Genomic DNA, 18,478 nt, shown 5'->3' with positions numbered 1-18,478 from the left:
TGAAGAGAAAAGAAGACATTAAATCTCTGAAGATCTCAGCAGAGGAGGATTAAACAACTCCACAAACAGCATTACCAGCTTCACTTATATATATATATATAAGAGTCTCACGTTAACGCAGCATATATATATATGTATAAAATATATATATATATATATATATATATATATATATATATATATATATATATATATTAGTGGTGGGCCGTTATCGGCGTTAACGTGCTGCGTTAACGTGAGACTCTTATATATATATATAAGTGAAGCTGGTAATGCTGTTTGTGGAGTTGTTTAATCCTCCTCTGAGATCTTCAGAGATTTAATGTCTTCTTTTCTCTTCAGTTGATTTCATCTAAGGCTGTGGCTGAAATTACTCCATATTTAATATACACAGATTTTTTGGCTACGATAAGGTCCAGTTCTGGTTTATTTCTTTGCTCTTGGCTGACATGTGGCATTGCTATGCAGAGGTGTAAAGTCCAGGTTCAGAAAGTAAAATTCCTCCTCAGTATTTTGTTCCAATCACCTGGATTTGCTAATTCAGACAGGAGAGAGAACTAATTAGTGAAATCAGATGACTGAGTTCATGGGTGGAATAAACATATGGCAGGACTTTTACTCGTTGGCCCCTGGATTACCCACCTCTGTTCAAATGTCCTCCACTCTTTTGTGTTTTTACCTCTGTTTTGGAGATTATTTACATCACATTGATCTGGTGCCCCTTTTCTCCATTTGGCCAACTGTCCCTTCAAATATTTGAGAACAGCATTTGTTGGTCCTGCAAACATGTTTATTGAATATACAGTGGGTTCACACTCCCCTCCAGTATATAAAAAGATAAACCAGTGTTCCACTCCACAACGCAATATCCAGACGTTGATATTGATCTACTGAACTGGTTTGTGTCACAAAAATACAAAACTTTGTAATAATTAATTCTGAATATTTCTGTTTCAGTATTCGTTGAGAAACAATGGCGGTCTGGACTGTCTTACTGTCTCTCTGTCTTCTCATAGCTTTGAGTGCTTCAGGTAAGAGCATTATTCAACGTTTCACATCATTACTGTTATTTTAACATGAATTGTAGCACACCTGGGACTCTGTAATGACTAATCAGAAGAATGATCTAATACAGTATGTGCACTAAAGTAAACCTGAGTTTGTTTCTTAATTATTATAATAACATTTAGACAATAAAACAACAATTATATCAGCTAAAGTTATTGATTCTTATTAATGTATTTAATGTTTATTGTTGACAACAAAAAAAAAAAAAATATATATGCATGTTAAATCTGTGGTATATTTATTATTAGTAGTAGTAGTAGTAGTAGAATAGCAGTACCACTATTACTGATTCTGCTATTAGCAGTTCTGTTTTAAAAATGTAGTATTTCTTTTTAAGTGGAAGCGTGGCCTTTTGGAAGTAATTGTGGCGGTACACAGCAAAATCCCCAGTGTTAAATTAACACTCCTCAGTGTTTATATGTGTCCACACTACAGGGTGTTAAAATTAACACTGAAGCAGTGTTGAAGTTAATGAGATAATTAAGTGATTAATTAAGTGAGGATTGGCCATTAGTTATGACAGCTAATGTTAATAAGCAGAATCATTGAAGGAAAGAGAAAAAACAAGGGCAATTCGCTTTGCAAATTCGCTTCCACAAATTCAGTGGTTCAAATTCGACAGTAAATTCAAAGGAACTGCAGGAAAAGCAGTAGATTACCGAGCATACTCTCCATCTGCTGTTAGTCAACCCCACCAACAGGTGGTGCAAAAGCGCGTGTTGTTGACGAAGACCAGCAACTGTTTAGAACAAGCCATTCATTCATAAAATGAAAATGATTATCTGTGTCAGTATGCGGAAAAGATGATAAAGACACAAAAGCTGTGTTTATGTTTCATTCAATAACTTCATTGTTACTTTCCCTGTGTAGCCTACATGTCATCAGCTTTCTCTACCATGAACAGGATTATAATCGGTTTCCCTCATACCTCATCATACTCAAGGATTACCCTTCTGTCGGGACAAAATGCTTAACGTAGCTTTATGGACTAATACAGTGATATAAAAGACCAAACTCGCATCTTATTGGGGATGTAGGCTGTATAGGCTACTATATAGGCTACAGGCAAGCATGGACTAAGAATATGAACTTAAAGTGCAAAGTTTCATGCAGAGCGTTTCGTGATATACTGGCACAAAATCAACACTTGATCAGTTAATACTAATACTTTCTTTTCTCCTCTCTCTCTCTCTCTCTCTCTCTCTCTCTCTCTCTCTCTCTCTATATATATATATATATATATAGTATATGTGTATTGCATTAGCTTAAACTGGGAAGAGTCATAGCACTTGCATATTGTTGTCCTCCTATTGTTAGTTTAACTGTAAATCGCTTTGGATAAAAGTGTCTGCTAAATAAATAACTAAATGTAGCCTAAATGTAAAATTGGCTTGACATTGGACATTCGCACATTTAGGGACCGTCTCCAAAGTTGCATACAACATTGGCATACACGTTTCTAACTTCAATAGCAAACTTAAATTTATTTGAATAAATATCAAAAATCCAAAGGGTGGCATTGTGCCTGACACCTACATGAACACTTTACAGTTGGTTTTATGACGTTCTATTCAAATGCTATTGAAGTTAGAAACGTGTATACCAAAGTCGTATACACTTTAGAGACGGTCCCTAAATGTGCGAATGTCCAATGTCAAGCCAACTTTATGCCAGTCTGTCACTGGGAAACGCTCAGCATTAAACTTTACGCGTTATTCTGAGTCCATCTGCTTGCCTGCGAGTTTGGTCTTTTATATCACTGTAATTAGTCCATTAAGCTACGTTAAGCGTTTTATATGTCCAGCAGGAGAATCCTTAAGTATTGAGGGAAATACTAAAACTAGGGCTGGGCGATTTAAATCGCGATATTGTTATGCGCATCTCATCAGTAAAGCCGGTTCCTTGATTAGTAGTAAATCACCATCACCTGCTTTCAGATGGAGCGGCATTTAGGGCTGAGGAGATAATTAAGTTATTAATTTAGTGATGATTGAGCATTATTGAAGACACCTGATGTTAACAAGCAGAATCACTGAAGGAGAAAATCACAAATTGTAAGTTACCATTAAGGTGATGGGTGTTTGCTTTAGTTGGGCTCTAGACCATTATAGGTTTTCTTTAATATTTACTGTTGTTCGTCTGCTGTTATTGATTTATAACATTTAACTGAACAAAGTAAAATGTTATCTTATAGTGTTGGCTACGTTTTGACATAATCATGCTGTGATCTGAAAAATGAAACTTATTGAGGTAGTTTGGTTTAACTTGTTAGCAGCAGTTTAGTGATTCTTCAGCCTATGATTATCAGTATTTTACTTATAATTCAAAATATTTAATAAACATTGTTCTGATCAAAAGACATTCAGACAAATTCATTTAAAACACAGACATCAATAATCAGCCTGTGAATCTCAACAATGGTGACAATAATACAGCATGTTGCAGTGGCTGTCACCAATCACAACTCATTAATGGCTCCCATCATGCATTGCGGTATGAATAAATTATGATCTGAATTGTCTATGTAATTTACTTTTCCTAATTGAATATTCTGCTCCTCACCATTATTGAGATGCATAGACTGAATCTTGACATCTGTGTGTGCCTAAAAGAATGATTTTTTTTTTAAACAACTTTTAAGAAATCCTTTATATTATATCAAAAATTCTGGGCATTTATGCAGATTCACAGTTATGCTGTAACCAATAGTGATGGGAAGTTCGGATCATTTTACTGACTCTCTCGTTCGGTCTCGTTCATCAAAATGAACGAATCTTTATTTGAGTCATTTCGTTCATTTAAGTGGCTTTAAATGTTATACTTTTAACAGCCAAATTCCCCGAAAACATCCACCTACGCAATCTCGATCATATTTTGAATGAAGAAATCATTATAATGCAGCCAAAGATAATTTACAGGGAACATAAATATCTTATTTATCTTCCGAGTCTTTGGTTCATTTGTCATGTGACGCACGAAATGAACGGATCGTTCGCGAACGACACATCACTAGTAACCAACAACATAAATCGAAGTCAGAAAAAAGGATTTTAATGAGTTCAGTGATTAAGTTCAAATGATGATTGTCATAATATAACCAACACCATCAGATCACTTTTTTTTTTCTTTGTTCAACTGGCAGTTATAACTCAGATACAACAGCCAAACAAAATCTAAAGTTAATAATATATGGGTCAAGAGTCCAACTAAAGCAACCATTGATCGTCATAACGGTGGCTTACAATTTGAGATTTTCTCCTTCAGTGATTCTGCTTGTTAACATCAGGTGTCTTCAATAATGTTCAATCATCACTAAATTAATCACTTAATTATCTCATTAACTTAAACATTCTTGAGTGTGGACTCATACACTCCCAGGAGTGTTAATTTAACACTGGAGTTTTTGCTGTGTACAAAGAGCCGTAGTTAACTGACAAGCTGAGCCATATCACATTAAATATCGCTGGCGATACGTCCGCGATATTGATGTGATTTGGCTCAGCTTGTCAGTTAACTACGGCTCTTTGTAGTAAATGCCGCTCCATCTGAAAGCAGGTGATGGTGATTTACTACTAATCAAGGAACCGGCTTTACTGACGAGATGCGCATAACAATATCGCAATTTAAATCGCCCAGCCCTACTGTGTACGTGTGTTTGTTTTTATTTATGCTGTATTATAAAATGCCCATATTATAACAAAAAAAAAATATATATATATATATTTGGAATTGCCCTTTAAAACGAAGGCTCAGTTTGTGGTTCACACTTATTTGATTAAAAACAACAAAAACAATAAAACAAAGACAAAGTTACTTATATTAAACACTTTTTTATTGATTTTTTTTGTTAACAGAAGTTATATCTAGCACCTTTAATTGCCTCCGCTATCGTCCTGTCAATCATTTGTCTCATTCTCGCGGGTCGCGGATATGATTACAGTTTCAGTAAAACTGTATTTCACCATCATCAGTACCCACCCTCAGCCGATTGGCATTACAGTATTTGCAATCACCATCCCGTGTCAAAACGGAGCGTCTAAAAGAAAAGTTCTGACTGCTGACTGAACATTGGTCAGTGAGCCTTTCCCGCTCGGCGCTGTCAAGCGCAGCTTCACCACACAGATTTAACTCCGCACAGCTAAATAAAACAGGCTGGTGGCAGACTAATAATTAATATCTCTGATGTAAAGATTTCTGTGAAACGCGTAAAGTTGCACAGAAGAAAGCCCAATAGGACCTGCCCTGTACAGTTTAAGAATCTGTGGCCATAGTAGAGGACTATTATTTTGTTGAACAGACCCGAGCGACAACTGATGACGTCACATGCTCAGACTTGCTTGACCAATCGGCAGAAGGGGGCGTGTCAGGCCGCCCACATGTGGAAAACGAATTTTGAAGTAATTTATTCATTTTTTGCCTGTGGACTAAAAAATGAAAAATCAAGCCGAAATCACGTTTTTTTCAGGTTTTTTTTTTTCTTAACGAAAAAACGAATAAAGGGGCCGTTTTCTCATTTATGCTTATTTCATTTCAAATTGGGAAACAAACTATCAAAATGACACAAATGACTTTTACACTGAAATGCCTTCCGTTTGCACTGAAAAGTTCACGCACATCCACATATGAAATCACTCGCATATACATATATACACAAATAAAGCACACATCCACGTTTTATTTTGTATGTATGTGCGAGTGTTTATAGGTGTGTCTGCGTGCAGCGAGTGTATATGTATGTGCGAGTGTTTATAGGTGTATATGCATGGAAGTTTTTATGTATATGCGAGTGTTTATAGGTGTATATGCATGGAAGTTTATGTATGTGCGAGTGTTTATAGGTGTATAAGCATGGAAGTTTATATGTACACAGTAAAAACCCCAGTGTTAAATCAACACTGCTCAGTATACATATGTGTCCACTCTACAGAGTGTTAAAATTAACACTGAAGCAGTGTTTAAGTTAATGAGATAATTAAGTTAACACTGAAGCAGTGTTGAAGTTAATGAGATAATTAAGTGATTAATTAAGTGATTGGCCATTAGTGGTGACACCTGATGATAATAAGCAGAATCATTGACGGAAAGCGAAAAAACAATAACAGAAAAAAGAGAAACACAAGAACTACAACTGACTTTGAGTCATTACACATTGTTGCATTTATTATTACCAGTTTGACTTTATTTCTGTCATACATCGACAAAAGTTCTTGAGATTCAACAGAAGTTTAGACGGTAATGTTTTATGGAAGTTTTCTTTTCAAGTTACCATTATGGTGGTCAGTGTTTTCTTTAGTTGGGCTCTTGACTCTTTTCATTTTGTTAATATTAGTTTTTCTTTGACTGTTCCATCATTGTGTTTATAAAGCACATTTGTTACTGCAAGAGAAAACATGACCTGCTCACATGTTTTGATGATAATGACATTATCATCATGTAGTGTCCTGATTCACTGATGTCATTCAGAGTCTAAATTTTTGACTATATGCTTGATGTCTCATTTTATTATTGGTGATTGTAGCTCTGAGATTCTACAGTTTGAGATCCAACAGCAATATGAAAAATTTTGAAAGTACTTTGTGCAAAGAAGTTATTGTGTTAAAACACACAGACATCAAGAATCAGCATATGAATCTCAACAATGGTGACAAAAAACAAACTAGTGACAAACAGATCAACTCTGAACATCACAAAACAAGCTACTAAATTCATAACAAAACAATAGCAAAATAAAAGCAAACAGAAAAAACAATGAAAATTACAGGACAATTCAGATGCATAATTTATTCATGCTGCAATGCATGATGTGAGCCATTGATGCATTCTGATTGGTGGCTCCCATCATGCACTGCAACATTAAGCATTTGTTTGATTGTCACCATTGTTGAGATTCATATGTAGATTCTTGATGTCTGTGTGTGATTTTAAAACCTTCAAGTCTTAAAGCATTGCTATAATTAACCACTGTAGTGTAAAAAATAATAAAGCATGTATAATCAGTTTATAATGCTATGACTGAAAAACAGATTTGCATGATTAAAGTCCAAATGAAATCAAAATTGTTCATATTTACTTTGTTAGCGCATATTACTAGTCTTCTGGTGAAAAATTAATCCGTGCAAGTTAATACACAGAAAAAAATAGTTTGCCGTCGTAATCTTTAATCAAAGTCTGAAAAGTTACTTCTGGTCTGGAATTCCGGACTTCTGGTCCGTTCCTTCTCTGATGATGTAGGTTTGACGGCTTGGGTTGGGAAACGCTTCTTAACCACTCCCCTCAATCCGTTAGTCTGTTATGAGCAGAGATGGAGAGGAGGAGCGCTAAAGTAAAACCCTGCCCTTTATTCAATATTCCATTTCACTGGGAAATACGTCACAACACTGGAGAAAAGTAGTTTGCAACTTCCGGTTCACGCGGACTTTAATGTAAATAAATACTAAAAAAATACTTATTTGATTAGTGCAAAATATTAAATGTCTTTTCACATCATGATGTTTCTCTGTTAAAAAAAAAAAAAAAAAATCCTTTGTTTATTTAAGGTACACTACCCAGTCAACACTATGGTCTCACAGTGATGTCACCATGTGGTCACAACGCCAGCAATCTGAGTTCACAGTGATCTAAAAGTGTAACCGCACAGCGCTCTCACTGTGTGCTCAAACTATGACCACAATATGAGATCATCCCAGCTAGAAATGTTATTGTTCTATGAATGTTTTGAGAGCATTATGTAGGGCTGGGCGATATATCGCGCGATATTGTTAGGCGCATCTCATCAGTAAAGCCGGTTCCCTTGATTACTATCACCATCACCTGCTTTCAGATGGAGCGGTGTTAAATTAACACTCCTGGGGCTGTGAGTGTATACGAGTCCACACTCAAGAGTGTTAAAGTTAATGAGATAATTAAGAGATTAATTAAGTGATTATTGAGCATTATTGAAGACACCTGATGTTAACAAGTAGAATCGCTGAAGAAGAAAATCACAAATTGTAAGTTACCATTAAGGTGATGGGTGTTTGCTTTAGTTGGGCTCTAGACCATTATATGTTTACTCTAATATTTACTGTTGTTTGTCTGCTGTTATTGACTTATAACAGCTAAATGAACAAAGTAAAATGTTATCTTATAGTGTTGGTTATGTTTTGACATAATCATGCTGTGATCTGAAAAAGGAAACTTATAAGATAGTTTAGTGAATCTTCAGCCTATGATTATCAGTACTTTACTTATAATTCAAAATATTTAACAACCATTGTTCTGATTAAAACACATTCGGACAAATTCATTTAAAACACAGACATCAATAATCAGACTGTGAATCTCAACAATGGTGACAATAATAAAGCATGTTGCAGTGGCTGCCACCAATCACAACTCATTAATGGCTCCCATCATGCATTGCGGTATGAATAAATTATGATCTGAATTGTCTATGTAATTTACTTTTCCTAATTGAATATTCTGCTCATCACCATTGTTGAGATGCATAGACTGAATCTTGACATCTGTGTGTGCCTAAAAGAATGATTTTTTTTTAAACAACTTTTAAGAAATCCTTTATATTATTATATCAGAAATTCTGGGCATTTATGCAGATTCACTAACCAACAACATAAATCGAAGTCAGAAAGAAGGATTTTAATGAGTTCAGTGATCAAGTTCAAATGATGATTTTCATAACATAACCAACACCATCAGATCACTTGTTTCTTTGTTCAACTGGTGATTATAATTCAGAAACAACAAACAAACGAAATCTAAAGTTAACAATGGGTCAAGAGCCCAACTAAAGCAAACACTATTCTCCATAACGGTAACTTACAATTTTTGATTTTCTCCTTCAGTGATTCTGCTTGTTAACATCAGGTGTCTTCAGTAATGTTCAATCATCACTAAATTAATCACTTAATTATCTCATTAACTTTAACACTCTTGAGGTTGGACTCATAGACTCCCAGGAGTGTTCATTTATCACTGGAGTTTTTGCTGTGTACAAAGAGCCGTAGTTAACTGACAAGCTGAGCCATATCGCATTAATTATCGCTGGCGATACGTCCGCGATATTAATGCGATATGGCTCAGCTTGTCAGTTAACTACGGCTCTTTGTAGTAAATGCCGCTCCATCTGAAAGCAGGTGATGGTGATTTACTACTAATCAATTAACCGGCTTTACTGATGAGATGCGCATAACAATCTCACGATATATATCGCCCAGCCCTAGCATTATGTTATGTTTTTCTATTTTTAATTTTTAATATTTTCTGTAGCTAATTTTATTTTTGTAACCAGAATGTTCTGCTAAAAGGTAGGATAACACTCTTCAAACATGTTTAGTGATGACATTGATAGAACATTATCCCCCCTAACATTCTTAGACAGTTATAGCGGGAAGTTTCGATGTTTAGAAATTATGTTTAAGAGGTTTACATGTTGAAGTTTGTTTGAAGAGTTTGGTTTGGTCACCATTGTAGAGGTCAGTGTTTGCTGTAGTTGGGCTCTTTGGTCTTGACTAGGACTGGGCGATTTAAATCGCGATATTGTTATGCGCATCTCGTCAGTAAAGCCGGTTCCTTGATTAGTAGTAAATCACCATCACCTGCTTTCAGATGGAGCGGCATTTACTACAAAGAACCGTAGTTAACTGACAAGCTGAGCCATATTGCATTAATATTGCGGACGTATCGCCAGCGATAATTAATGCGATATGGCTCAGCTTGTCAGTTAACTACGGCTCTTTGTAGATAGACAGCAAAAACTCCAGTGTTAAATTAACACTCCTGGGAGTATATGAGTCCACACTCAAGAGTGTTTAAGTTAATGAGATAATTAAGTGATTAATTTAGTGATGATTGGACATTATTGAAGACACCTGATGTTAACAAGCAGAATCACTGAAGGAGAAAATCACAAATTGTAAGTTACCGTTATGACGATCAATGGTTGCTTTAGTTGGGCTCTAGACCCATATATTATTAACTTTAGATTTTGTTTGTCTGTTGTTTCTGAATTATAATCACCAGTTGAACAAAGAAAAAAGTGATCTGATGGTGTTGGTTATGTTATGACAATCATCATTTGAGCTTGATCACTGAACTCATTAAAATCCTTCTTTCTGACTTCGGTTTATGTTGTTGGTTAGTGAATCTGCATAAATGCCCAGAATTTTTTATATAATATAAAGGATTTCTTAAAAGTTGTTAAAAAAAAAAAAATTCTTTTAGGCACACACAGATGTCAAGATTCAGTCTATGCATCTCAACAATGGTGAGGAGCAGAATATTCAATTAGGAAAAGTAAATTGACAATTCAGATCATAATTTATTCATACCGCAATGCATGATGGGAGCCATTAATGAGTTGTGATTGGTGGCAGTCACTGCAACATGCTTTATTATTGTCACCATTGTTGAGATTCACAGGCTGATTATTGATGTCTGTGTTTTAAATGAATTTATCTGAATGTCTTTTGATCAGAACAATGTTTATTAAATATTTTGAATTATAAGTAAAGTATTGATAATCATAGGCTGAAGAATCACTAAACTGCAGCTAACAGTTTAATCCAAACTATCTCAATAAGTTTTCTTTTTCAGATCCCAGCATGATTGTCAAAACATAACCAAAACTATAAAATAATATTTTGCTTTGTTCATTTAACTGTTATAAATCAATAACAGCAGACAAACAACAGTAAATATTAAAGTAAACATATAATGGTCTAGAGCCCAACTAAAGCAAACACCCATCACCTTAATGGTAACTTACAATTTGTGATTTTCTTCTTCAGTGATTCTGCTTGTTAACATCAGGTGTCTTCAATAATGCTCAATCATCACTAAATTAATCACTTAATTATCTCCTCAGCCCTAAATGCCGCTTCATCTGAAAGCAGGTGATGGTGATTTACTACTAATCAAGGAACCGGCTTTACTGACGAGATGCGCATAACAATATCGCGATTTAAATCGCCCAGCCCTAGTGTCCATAATATGAGCACACAGTGAGTGCACAGTGCGGTTACACTTTTAGCTCACTGTGAACTCACATTGTGGTCATATGGAGAGATCACTGTGAGATCAACGTGTTGACTGGGTATGTAGCTTTTTTGTTCAAAATAATCAAAATTGTAAGTAATGAGTCAATACATAATCAATCCTTCTTACAAAACATGATTCACTTATTCACCATAGTGGCAGGGGTCAGCTTTCACATGAGCAAGAAAGGAAGAGATGGAGCAGCAAAAACCTGTTTTAAACACTGAACAGAGGAGAAAAGAGAACGCGACAGAACTCGTAATAAAACAAGAATCAACATCAGCTTTAGGAGATGGAGAGAACTGAGGGGTTTGAAATGTTGTAAAAGCGAAGTGGAGATGATGGTGTTTTTATTACTCAAAGGTGTTTTATTGAACAGATAGACTGTCTAACAGAGTTCACTGTAAAGCATCTATTGTGAAGCGTCGCCTTCATCTGCACTGTCATGCAAAGCCGAAGCACGACCACAACAATGTCGCATGCCTTTGTGTGTTTTAACCGGTAAAGGGACAAAAGTTACACACTGTAGTCTAAAATTATTAATTTAATTACATGAGAGGTCATTAATGGTAAAAAATAAATATAAAATAATAACACAAAAATTCCCTTTAACAGTCCCTGTAACAGTCTGTTCGTCAGGATGGTCTGGCTATGGATGCAGATGCTTCAAGTTTTTCAATAACGCTCACACGTGGATTGATGCCGAGGTATGATACATTCATCTTCTAATATGACATAAAAATCATGTAAGTATATTCTTGGTTAAATACAACTTAAGCTCTGTAAACATCTGTGACACCTGTCAATTATCAGAGGAAAATAATTTCAACTTGTTCCTCAGTTTAAAAACAAAAATATGTTAACAGTAAATAAATTACAGTGGAGCTCTAGGAAAATACAGACACAACACATTTCATGTTATCATGAGTGTAGTGTGTTAGGATCACTTAAAAACTAGATTAGTTATATCTAATCGATACAGTACAAGCAGAACCTTTTCTACAAAAGTAGTCCCACCTCAAAAGGCAGAATTTAGACTTCATGGGTAAAATAACACATTTGAAGGCATGTCAAAGATTTTGGAAAATTAACTTAAAATAACAAAAAAATATATATTTTTTTTTTTATAAATAGTGGTGTTTGTTCATGTCCCTGCCTCTATAGAAAAACTGTTTGGGCCATGATGGGCACCTTGCTTCTGTGCACAGCTATGGGGAGTACACTTTTATACAGAGCCTGATTAGATCCGCAACTAACACCGGAACTCGTACCTGGATCGGAGGGAATGATGCTGTTCAGGTATGCAATTATTTTTTTTATCATACTTTTTGTGCTACTGGGCATTAACAGTTGCATTTACATTAAAACAAATTTTACATTAAAACATTTTTTCAAAATGCATGAAGATAGATGTGTTTTTATAATATATATATATATATTTTTTGGTCCTCTGAATAGTTAGTTTACACTGTTAGACCTTACCGGGGTTTTTTACAGTAAAATACTGGCAACACTGTTGCCAGTAATTTACTGTTAATTGTACAGTATGTTACTGTAAAAATGCACTAAAACTCGAGTTAACTAATTTCACTTGCAGAAACCGACTGTCTTAAATTAACCAACTGTCATTTAAAAGTATTAACTAAAATTTATAATGCATTAATAAAGTGAGCAAAGTATTACTGTGAACTTATTTCATTTGAAACCACAAAAAAAAAAAATTGGTAAATAAAGAGATTTCCACTGGACCAGCAACTACACAGTCACTGCCTTTTAAATAAAACAACATGCAGCGTATCATCAATGTCTCTAGATCGTCTCCTGGACTGAAGCACAGGCTCTACTCTTCAGCACAATGGTGACCCAAAAAATAAGATTTTACAGTAAAATACTGGCAACAGTGTTGCCAGTATATACCTGTTTTATAACTTACAGTTTATTACTGTTAAAATACATTTTGTGGGTGTGTCTTTTTATCTTACACTGTTAACCCTTTCAACCCCTCAGGGAAATCCACACAACAAAGAGTAAAAAGTAACATTGACGCAGTGTTGCAGTGAGATAATTAAGTGAATATGTAAGTGATTGTTGAGCATTAGTGATGAACACCTCCTGTTAGAACAGAAAATAGAGAAACACAAGAACTTCAACTGACTTCCAGCCATTACACATTATTACACTTATTATTATGACTTTATTTCTGTCATACATCTACAGAAGTTGTTGTTGAGATGTTTAATTGAAAATGTTTGGTTTGAAGTTACCATTACAGAGATCAGTGCTTGCTTTAGTTGGGTTGCTGATGCAAAAGCAGTAGTGTTTCTTTTGCTGCTTGAGCTGTGTTTTTGTAAATCACACTTGTGCACACGCACAGTTTATGAATGATTGTGGTTATGTTGATTATGGTGATAAAATCATCATATAGCCTGTTCATTCACTAAGGAATTCATTCCTACTCATTCAGAGTTTAATCCTCAATCAAAAGTGTTACATTATCACCACTGTGAAACCACAGCAATACATTACAATGACTTTTTTTTTTTTAACACATCACGCATAAACCAAAAAAAAAAAAACAGAGCTATGCTGTATTTTAGAAACACAGAGATATCACAATTTAGCACATGAATCTCAACAATGGTGGTAATATTTTTTCATTATTCATGCAGCAGTGCATGCAGGGAGTTTTATATTATCCTGGAACCCAGCAAGCATTGTGACATGAAACTTTTGATTGTCACCATTGCTGAGATTCATATGCTGATTGTTGGTGTCTGTGTGTGTCTGTGTCAAGCAGAAGTTAAAAATATTTTAATGCACTATATGATTACAAAATTGTTCAGAAGACATGATTACAGAGATATTGATTTCATGTTGTAGATTCACAGATAAATATGAAATACCTATAAATTCAAAGAATATATACAGGAAAGATCTGAAAATCAGACATGTCCAGGATGAATGTTAAATCATCACAAAAGCCAAAAATAACTGATCATCTTCCTCTTGACTTTTTCTTGCTGTAACAAATGTGTTTTATAAACTCACTGTTACAGCAGCCAGAGAGAGATGAATGGTAAGATGTCCAGGGACAAGAGACCAACTAAAGCAAATACTGATCTCCATCATGGTGACAACAAACTTTATTATTAACTCAATCTCTGTTAATTCTCAACAAGAACTTTTGTACATGTATGAAAGAAATAATCATAAACTGGTTTGTAAACTGGTTTCACACTCAGTGTAGCTGGAAGTCAGTTGTAGTTTCTGTGTTTCTCTTTTTTCTGTTCTTGATTCTCTGTCGTTCAGTGATTCTGCTTATCAGTGTTCATCAGTTTCTCAATTCACTCACTTCTTTACATTCAAGTGGACTATATTGGTGAACTAATGTAGGGAATAGTGAATGAGGGTATAGGGTGTGATTGGGAAAACAGCCTCTGAGTGTCGACTTTGAGCACTGTTAATTCACAGTATATTCCTGTAGGCTAGTTTTATTTTCTACGGTATATTACTGTTTTAATGGAAAATGGTATGATATTGTCAGAATTTGGCCTTTTTTTTACAGCAAGGGTTAACAGTGTAGGGCATTGGCAACCATGAGATGGGCACCGCTCACCATGATCATGACATACTTGAGTGTTTGTATTGTGAAACTTGATGTGAAATCGATGGCTGAAATGATAATTGAGTAATTTAGCCCTGCCTTAAATATTTTTCACATGTTCTTTACTGATACACTTTCTGTGAAAAAAATTATATTAATTTCTGTTTAGATTTCTGACATTTTTAAAGTGGAGATGGGGTTAGGGTTCATGAGGAATCCTCTTTTAGATGAATAAAGATTAAATTAAGCTTTGTAAGCTGTGGACATAAACACAACTCTGTTCACAGGAGGGAGATTGGCTCTGGACTGATGGAACCCAAATGAACTTTCAAGTATGGTCGTCTGGAGAGCCCAGTAACTATAAAGGAAAAGAGCACTGCCTTGAGATGAACCATAGCTGTAAGTAACTGATGTTAATGCTCATAAACTATCTAAATAAACTTTTTTTTTTCATAATGCACAAATGATAAAAACTAATATTTTGTTCTATCTTGCAACAGATGGCAACTGGAATGATGACGTATGTTCTGAAAAGAAGCCGTTTGTGTGTGTGAAGAGAACCAGCATGTGAAAGATCAGTGTAGAAGAAACAAGCAACTTTGACTCATTTACTTTCCTTTAGAAATGTTCAATGAAGGTAATAAATGTGTTTTAAAGATGGTTAATTGTGTTTGTTTGATTGTGTTTTGTGAATAAATTAATGACTCAGTGACACCTGTTAAACACTGTTAATGAAAAATTCATTGTTCTTGTGTTTATTCATTTAAACTTCCCAGTCAACACTATGATCTCACAGTGATGTCACCATGTGGTCACAACGCCAGCAATCTGAGTTCACAGTGTTCTAAAAGTGTAACCTCACAGCACTCTCACTGTGTGCTCAAACTATGACCACAATAGGAGCTCATCCCAGCTAGAAATGTTATTGTTCTATGAATGTTTTGAGAGCATTATGTTATGTTTTTCTATTTTTAATTTTTAATATTTTCTGTAGCTAATTTTATTTTTGTAACCAGAATGTTCTGCTAAAAGGTAGGTTAACACTCTCTATAAACATTTCAAACATGTTTAGTGATGACATTGATAGAACATTATCCCCCCTAACATTCTTAGACAGTTATAGCGGGAAGTTTCGATGTTTAGAAACTATGTTTAAGAGGTTTACATGTTGAAGTTTGTTTGAAGAGTTTGGTTTGGTCACCATTGTAGAGGTCAGTGTTTGCTGTAGTTGGGCTCTTTGGTCTTGACTAGGACTGGGCGATTTAAATCGCGATATTGTTAGGCGCATCTCGTCAGTAAAGCCGGTTCCTTGATTAGTAGTAAATCGCCATCACCTGCTTTCAGATGGAGCGGCATTTACTACAAAGAACCGTAGTTAACTGACAAGCTGAGCCATATCGCATTAATATTGCGGATGTATCGCCAGCGATAATTAATGCGATATGGCTCAGCTTGTCAGTTAACTACGGCTCTTTGTACACAGCAAAAACTCCTGTGTTAAATTAACACTCCTGGGAGTGTATGAGTCCACACTCAAGAGTGTTTAAGTTAATGAGATAATTAAGTGATTAATTTAGTGATGATTGAACATTATTGAAGACACCTGATGTTAACAAGCAGAATCACTGAAGGAGAAAATCACAAATTGTAAGTTACCGTTATGACGATCAATGGTTGCTTTAGTTGGGCTCTAGACCCATATATTATTAACTTTAGATTTTGTTTGGCTGTTGTTTCTGAATTATAATCACCAGTTGAACAAAGAAAAAAGTGATCTGATGGTGTTGGTTATGTTATGACAATCATCATTTGAACTTGATCACTGAACTCATTAAAATCCTTCTTTCTGACTTCAATTTATGTTGTTGGTTAGTGAATCTGCATAAATGCCCAGAATTTTTGATATAATATAAAGGATTTCTTAAAAGTTGTTAAAAAAATCATTCTTTTAGGCACACACAGATGTCAAGATTCAGTCTATGCATCTCAACAATGGTGAGGAGCAGAATATTCAATTAGGAAAAGTAAATTGACAATTCAGATCATAATTTATTCATACCGCAATGCATGATGGGAGCCATTAATGAGTTGTGATTGGTGGCAGCCACTGCAACATGCTTTATTATTGTCACCATTGTTGAGATTCACAGGCTGATTATTGATGTCTGTGTTTTAAATGAATTTATCTGAATGTCTTTTGATCAGAACAATGTTTATTAAATATTTTGAATTATAAGTAAAGTATTGATAATCATAGGCTGAAGAATCACTAAACTGCAGCTAACAGTTTAATCCAAACTATCTCAATAAGTTTTCTTTTTCAGATCACAGCATGATTGTCAAAACATAACCAACACTATAAAATAATATTTTACTTTGTTCATTTAACTGTTATAAATCAATAACAGCAGACAAACAACAGTAAATATTAAAGTAAACATATAATGGTCTAGAGCCCAACTAAAGCAAACACCCATCACCTTAATGGTAACTTACAATTTGTGATTTTCTTCTTCAGTGATTCTGCTTGTTAACATCAGGTGTCTTCAATAATGCTCAATCATCACAAAATTAATCACTTAATTATCTCCTCAGCCCTAAATGCCGCTCCATCTGAAAGCAGGTGATGGTGATTTACTACTAATTGTGTCCATAATATGAGCACACAGTGAGTGCACAGTGCGGTTACACTTTTAGCTCACTGTGAACTCACATTGTGGTCATATGGAGAGATCACTGTGAGATCAACGTGTTGACTGGGTTGTTAATTCCATTTAATCATATGCTTCTGTGAGGGTTTTCTAACAGATGAAGAAGGGACAGGAAGACAGGGTAATAAATACTTATACCTGAGCACGAGAAAGAGTTTGGTTAGAAGAATACAGGGTTATTTAACTAATAAACGAAGCATCAGGCCCTCTCCTGAGGGAAGAGGAGGCAATTTAGGTCATAAATGAAGGCCTTTTGGTGTCTCAGGGACAAAGAACAGGGTGATCTGCACCAGGGGGTAGAAAACCAGTCCAAACCAGCTCAAGATAGAGGATATCTTTCTGGAAATTTACAAGGAGCCGGGGAAGGAGGAGTTTTTTGCCAAGAAACGGTATAAAATGTTTGTATTTTATGGAGTCTACAGGATTGTTTCTTACAAGCTGGGTGGCTGCGGCTCTGTAACGCATCCTCAGAGAATAAAGCCTTTTCTTCTTTATTACAATTTTGCCTTTTGAGTGTTCCTTAACCCTGTGATGCTGTTTTTCCCAGTGAGATAAAAAAATTGCTATTACAACACTATTTTATAATTTGGGTATCACTCCACACTCTCTCTCTTTTCACACTAACACACGTTAAAATAAGTAATTTCAACGCTATCTCACGACCAATTCGTACGAATTCGTACGAGTGATAAAAAAGTGGCTAATTCGAGTGAGGTCGTACGAATTTGTGCGATTTGTCTAAACCCACTGTAAGATTAATAAGGGAATTAGGATCAATATAACTCAAAGGGGATTGAATTACAGGGAATAAGAACCGAATTAATATGCAAATTATTCAGAATTAATATTTAACACTTTATCAACTATTCGTCCACCGATAAGTTGAGATTAGGGTCTTTTATCAATTCTGGACAGAATATTATCCCGTGGCCTACGGTAATAATATCATAAAGTTATGATAACTGATTAATATGAGCAAGGTAGCAAAATCTACAGTTTAAGGCAGTAACTTGTAAGCACACAGCACAAGACGCTTGTATGTAAAATCAACCAAGACTTT

The 18,478-nt window shown here is 35.1% G+C and overlaps 1 protein-coding gene across 2 annotated transcripts; it reads left to right on the top strand.

Annotated features, from left to right (window-relative positions):
- Positions 1-824: 824 nt before the first annotated feature.
- Positions 825-16,561, top strand: LOC307163911 (galactose-specific lectin nattectin-like). Of its 2 annotated transcripts, none has more exons than XM_079880240.1 (5): positions 825-1,031; positions 11,719-11,810; positions 12,268-12,402; positions 14,995-15,106; positions 15,208-16,561. In XM_079880240.1, the coding sequence occupies exons 1-5, from the start codon at positions 974-976 to the stop codon at positions 15,276-15,278; spliced, it is 468 nt and encodes a 155-aa protein (XP_079736366.1). In that variant the 5' UTR covers positions 825-973; the 3' UTR covers positions 15,279-16,561. The 2 variants fall into 2 exon arrangements, with proteins under 2 accessions (XP_079736366.1, XP_079736367.1); XM_079880241.1 differs by having other exon boundaries at positions 884-1,031; positions 11,731-11,810; positions 15,208-16,555.
- The last annotated feature ends 1,917 nt before the right edge of the window (positions 16,562-18,478 follow it).

Source organism: Squalius cephalus, assembly GCF_949319135.1.
Source record: "Squalius cephalus genome assembly, chromosome: 1".
NCBI classification, from domain to species: Eukaryota; Metazoa; Chordata; class Actinopteri; order Cypriniformes; family Leuciscidae; genus Squalius; species Squalius cephalus.
The sequence above is the reverse complement of the archived record's forward strand: the minus strand, read 5'-3'. Positions and strand labels throughout refer to the sequence as shown.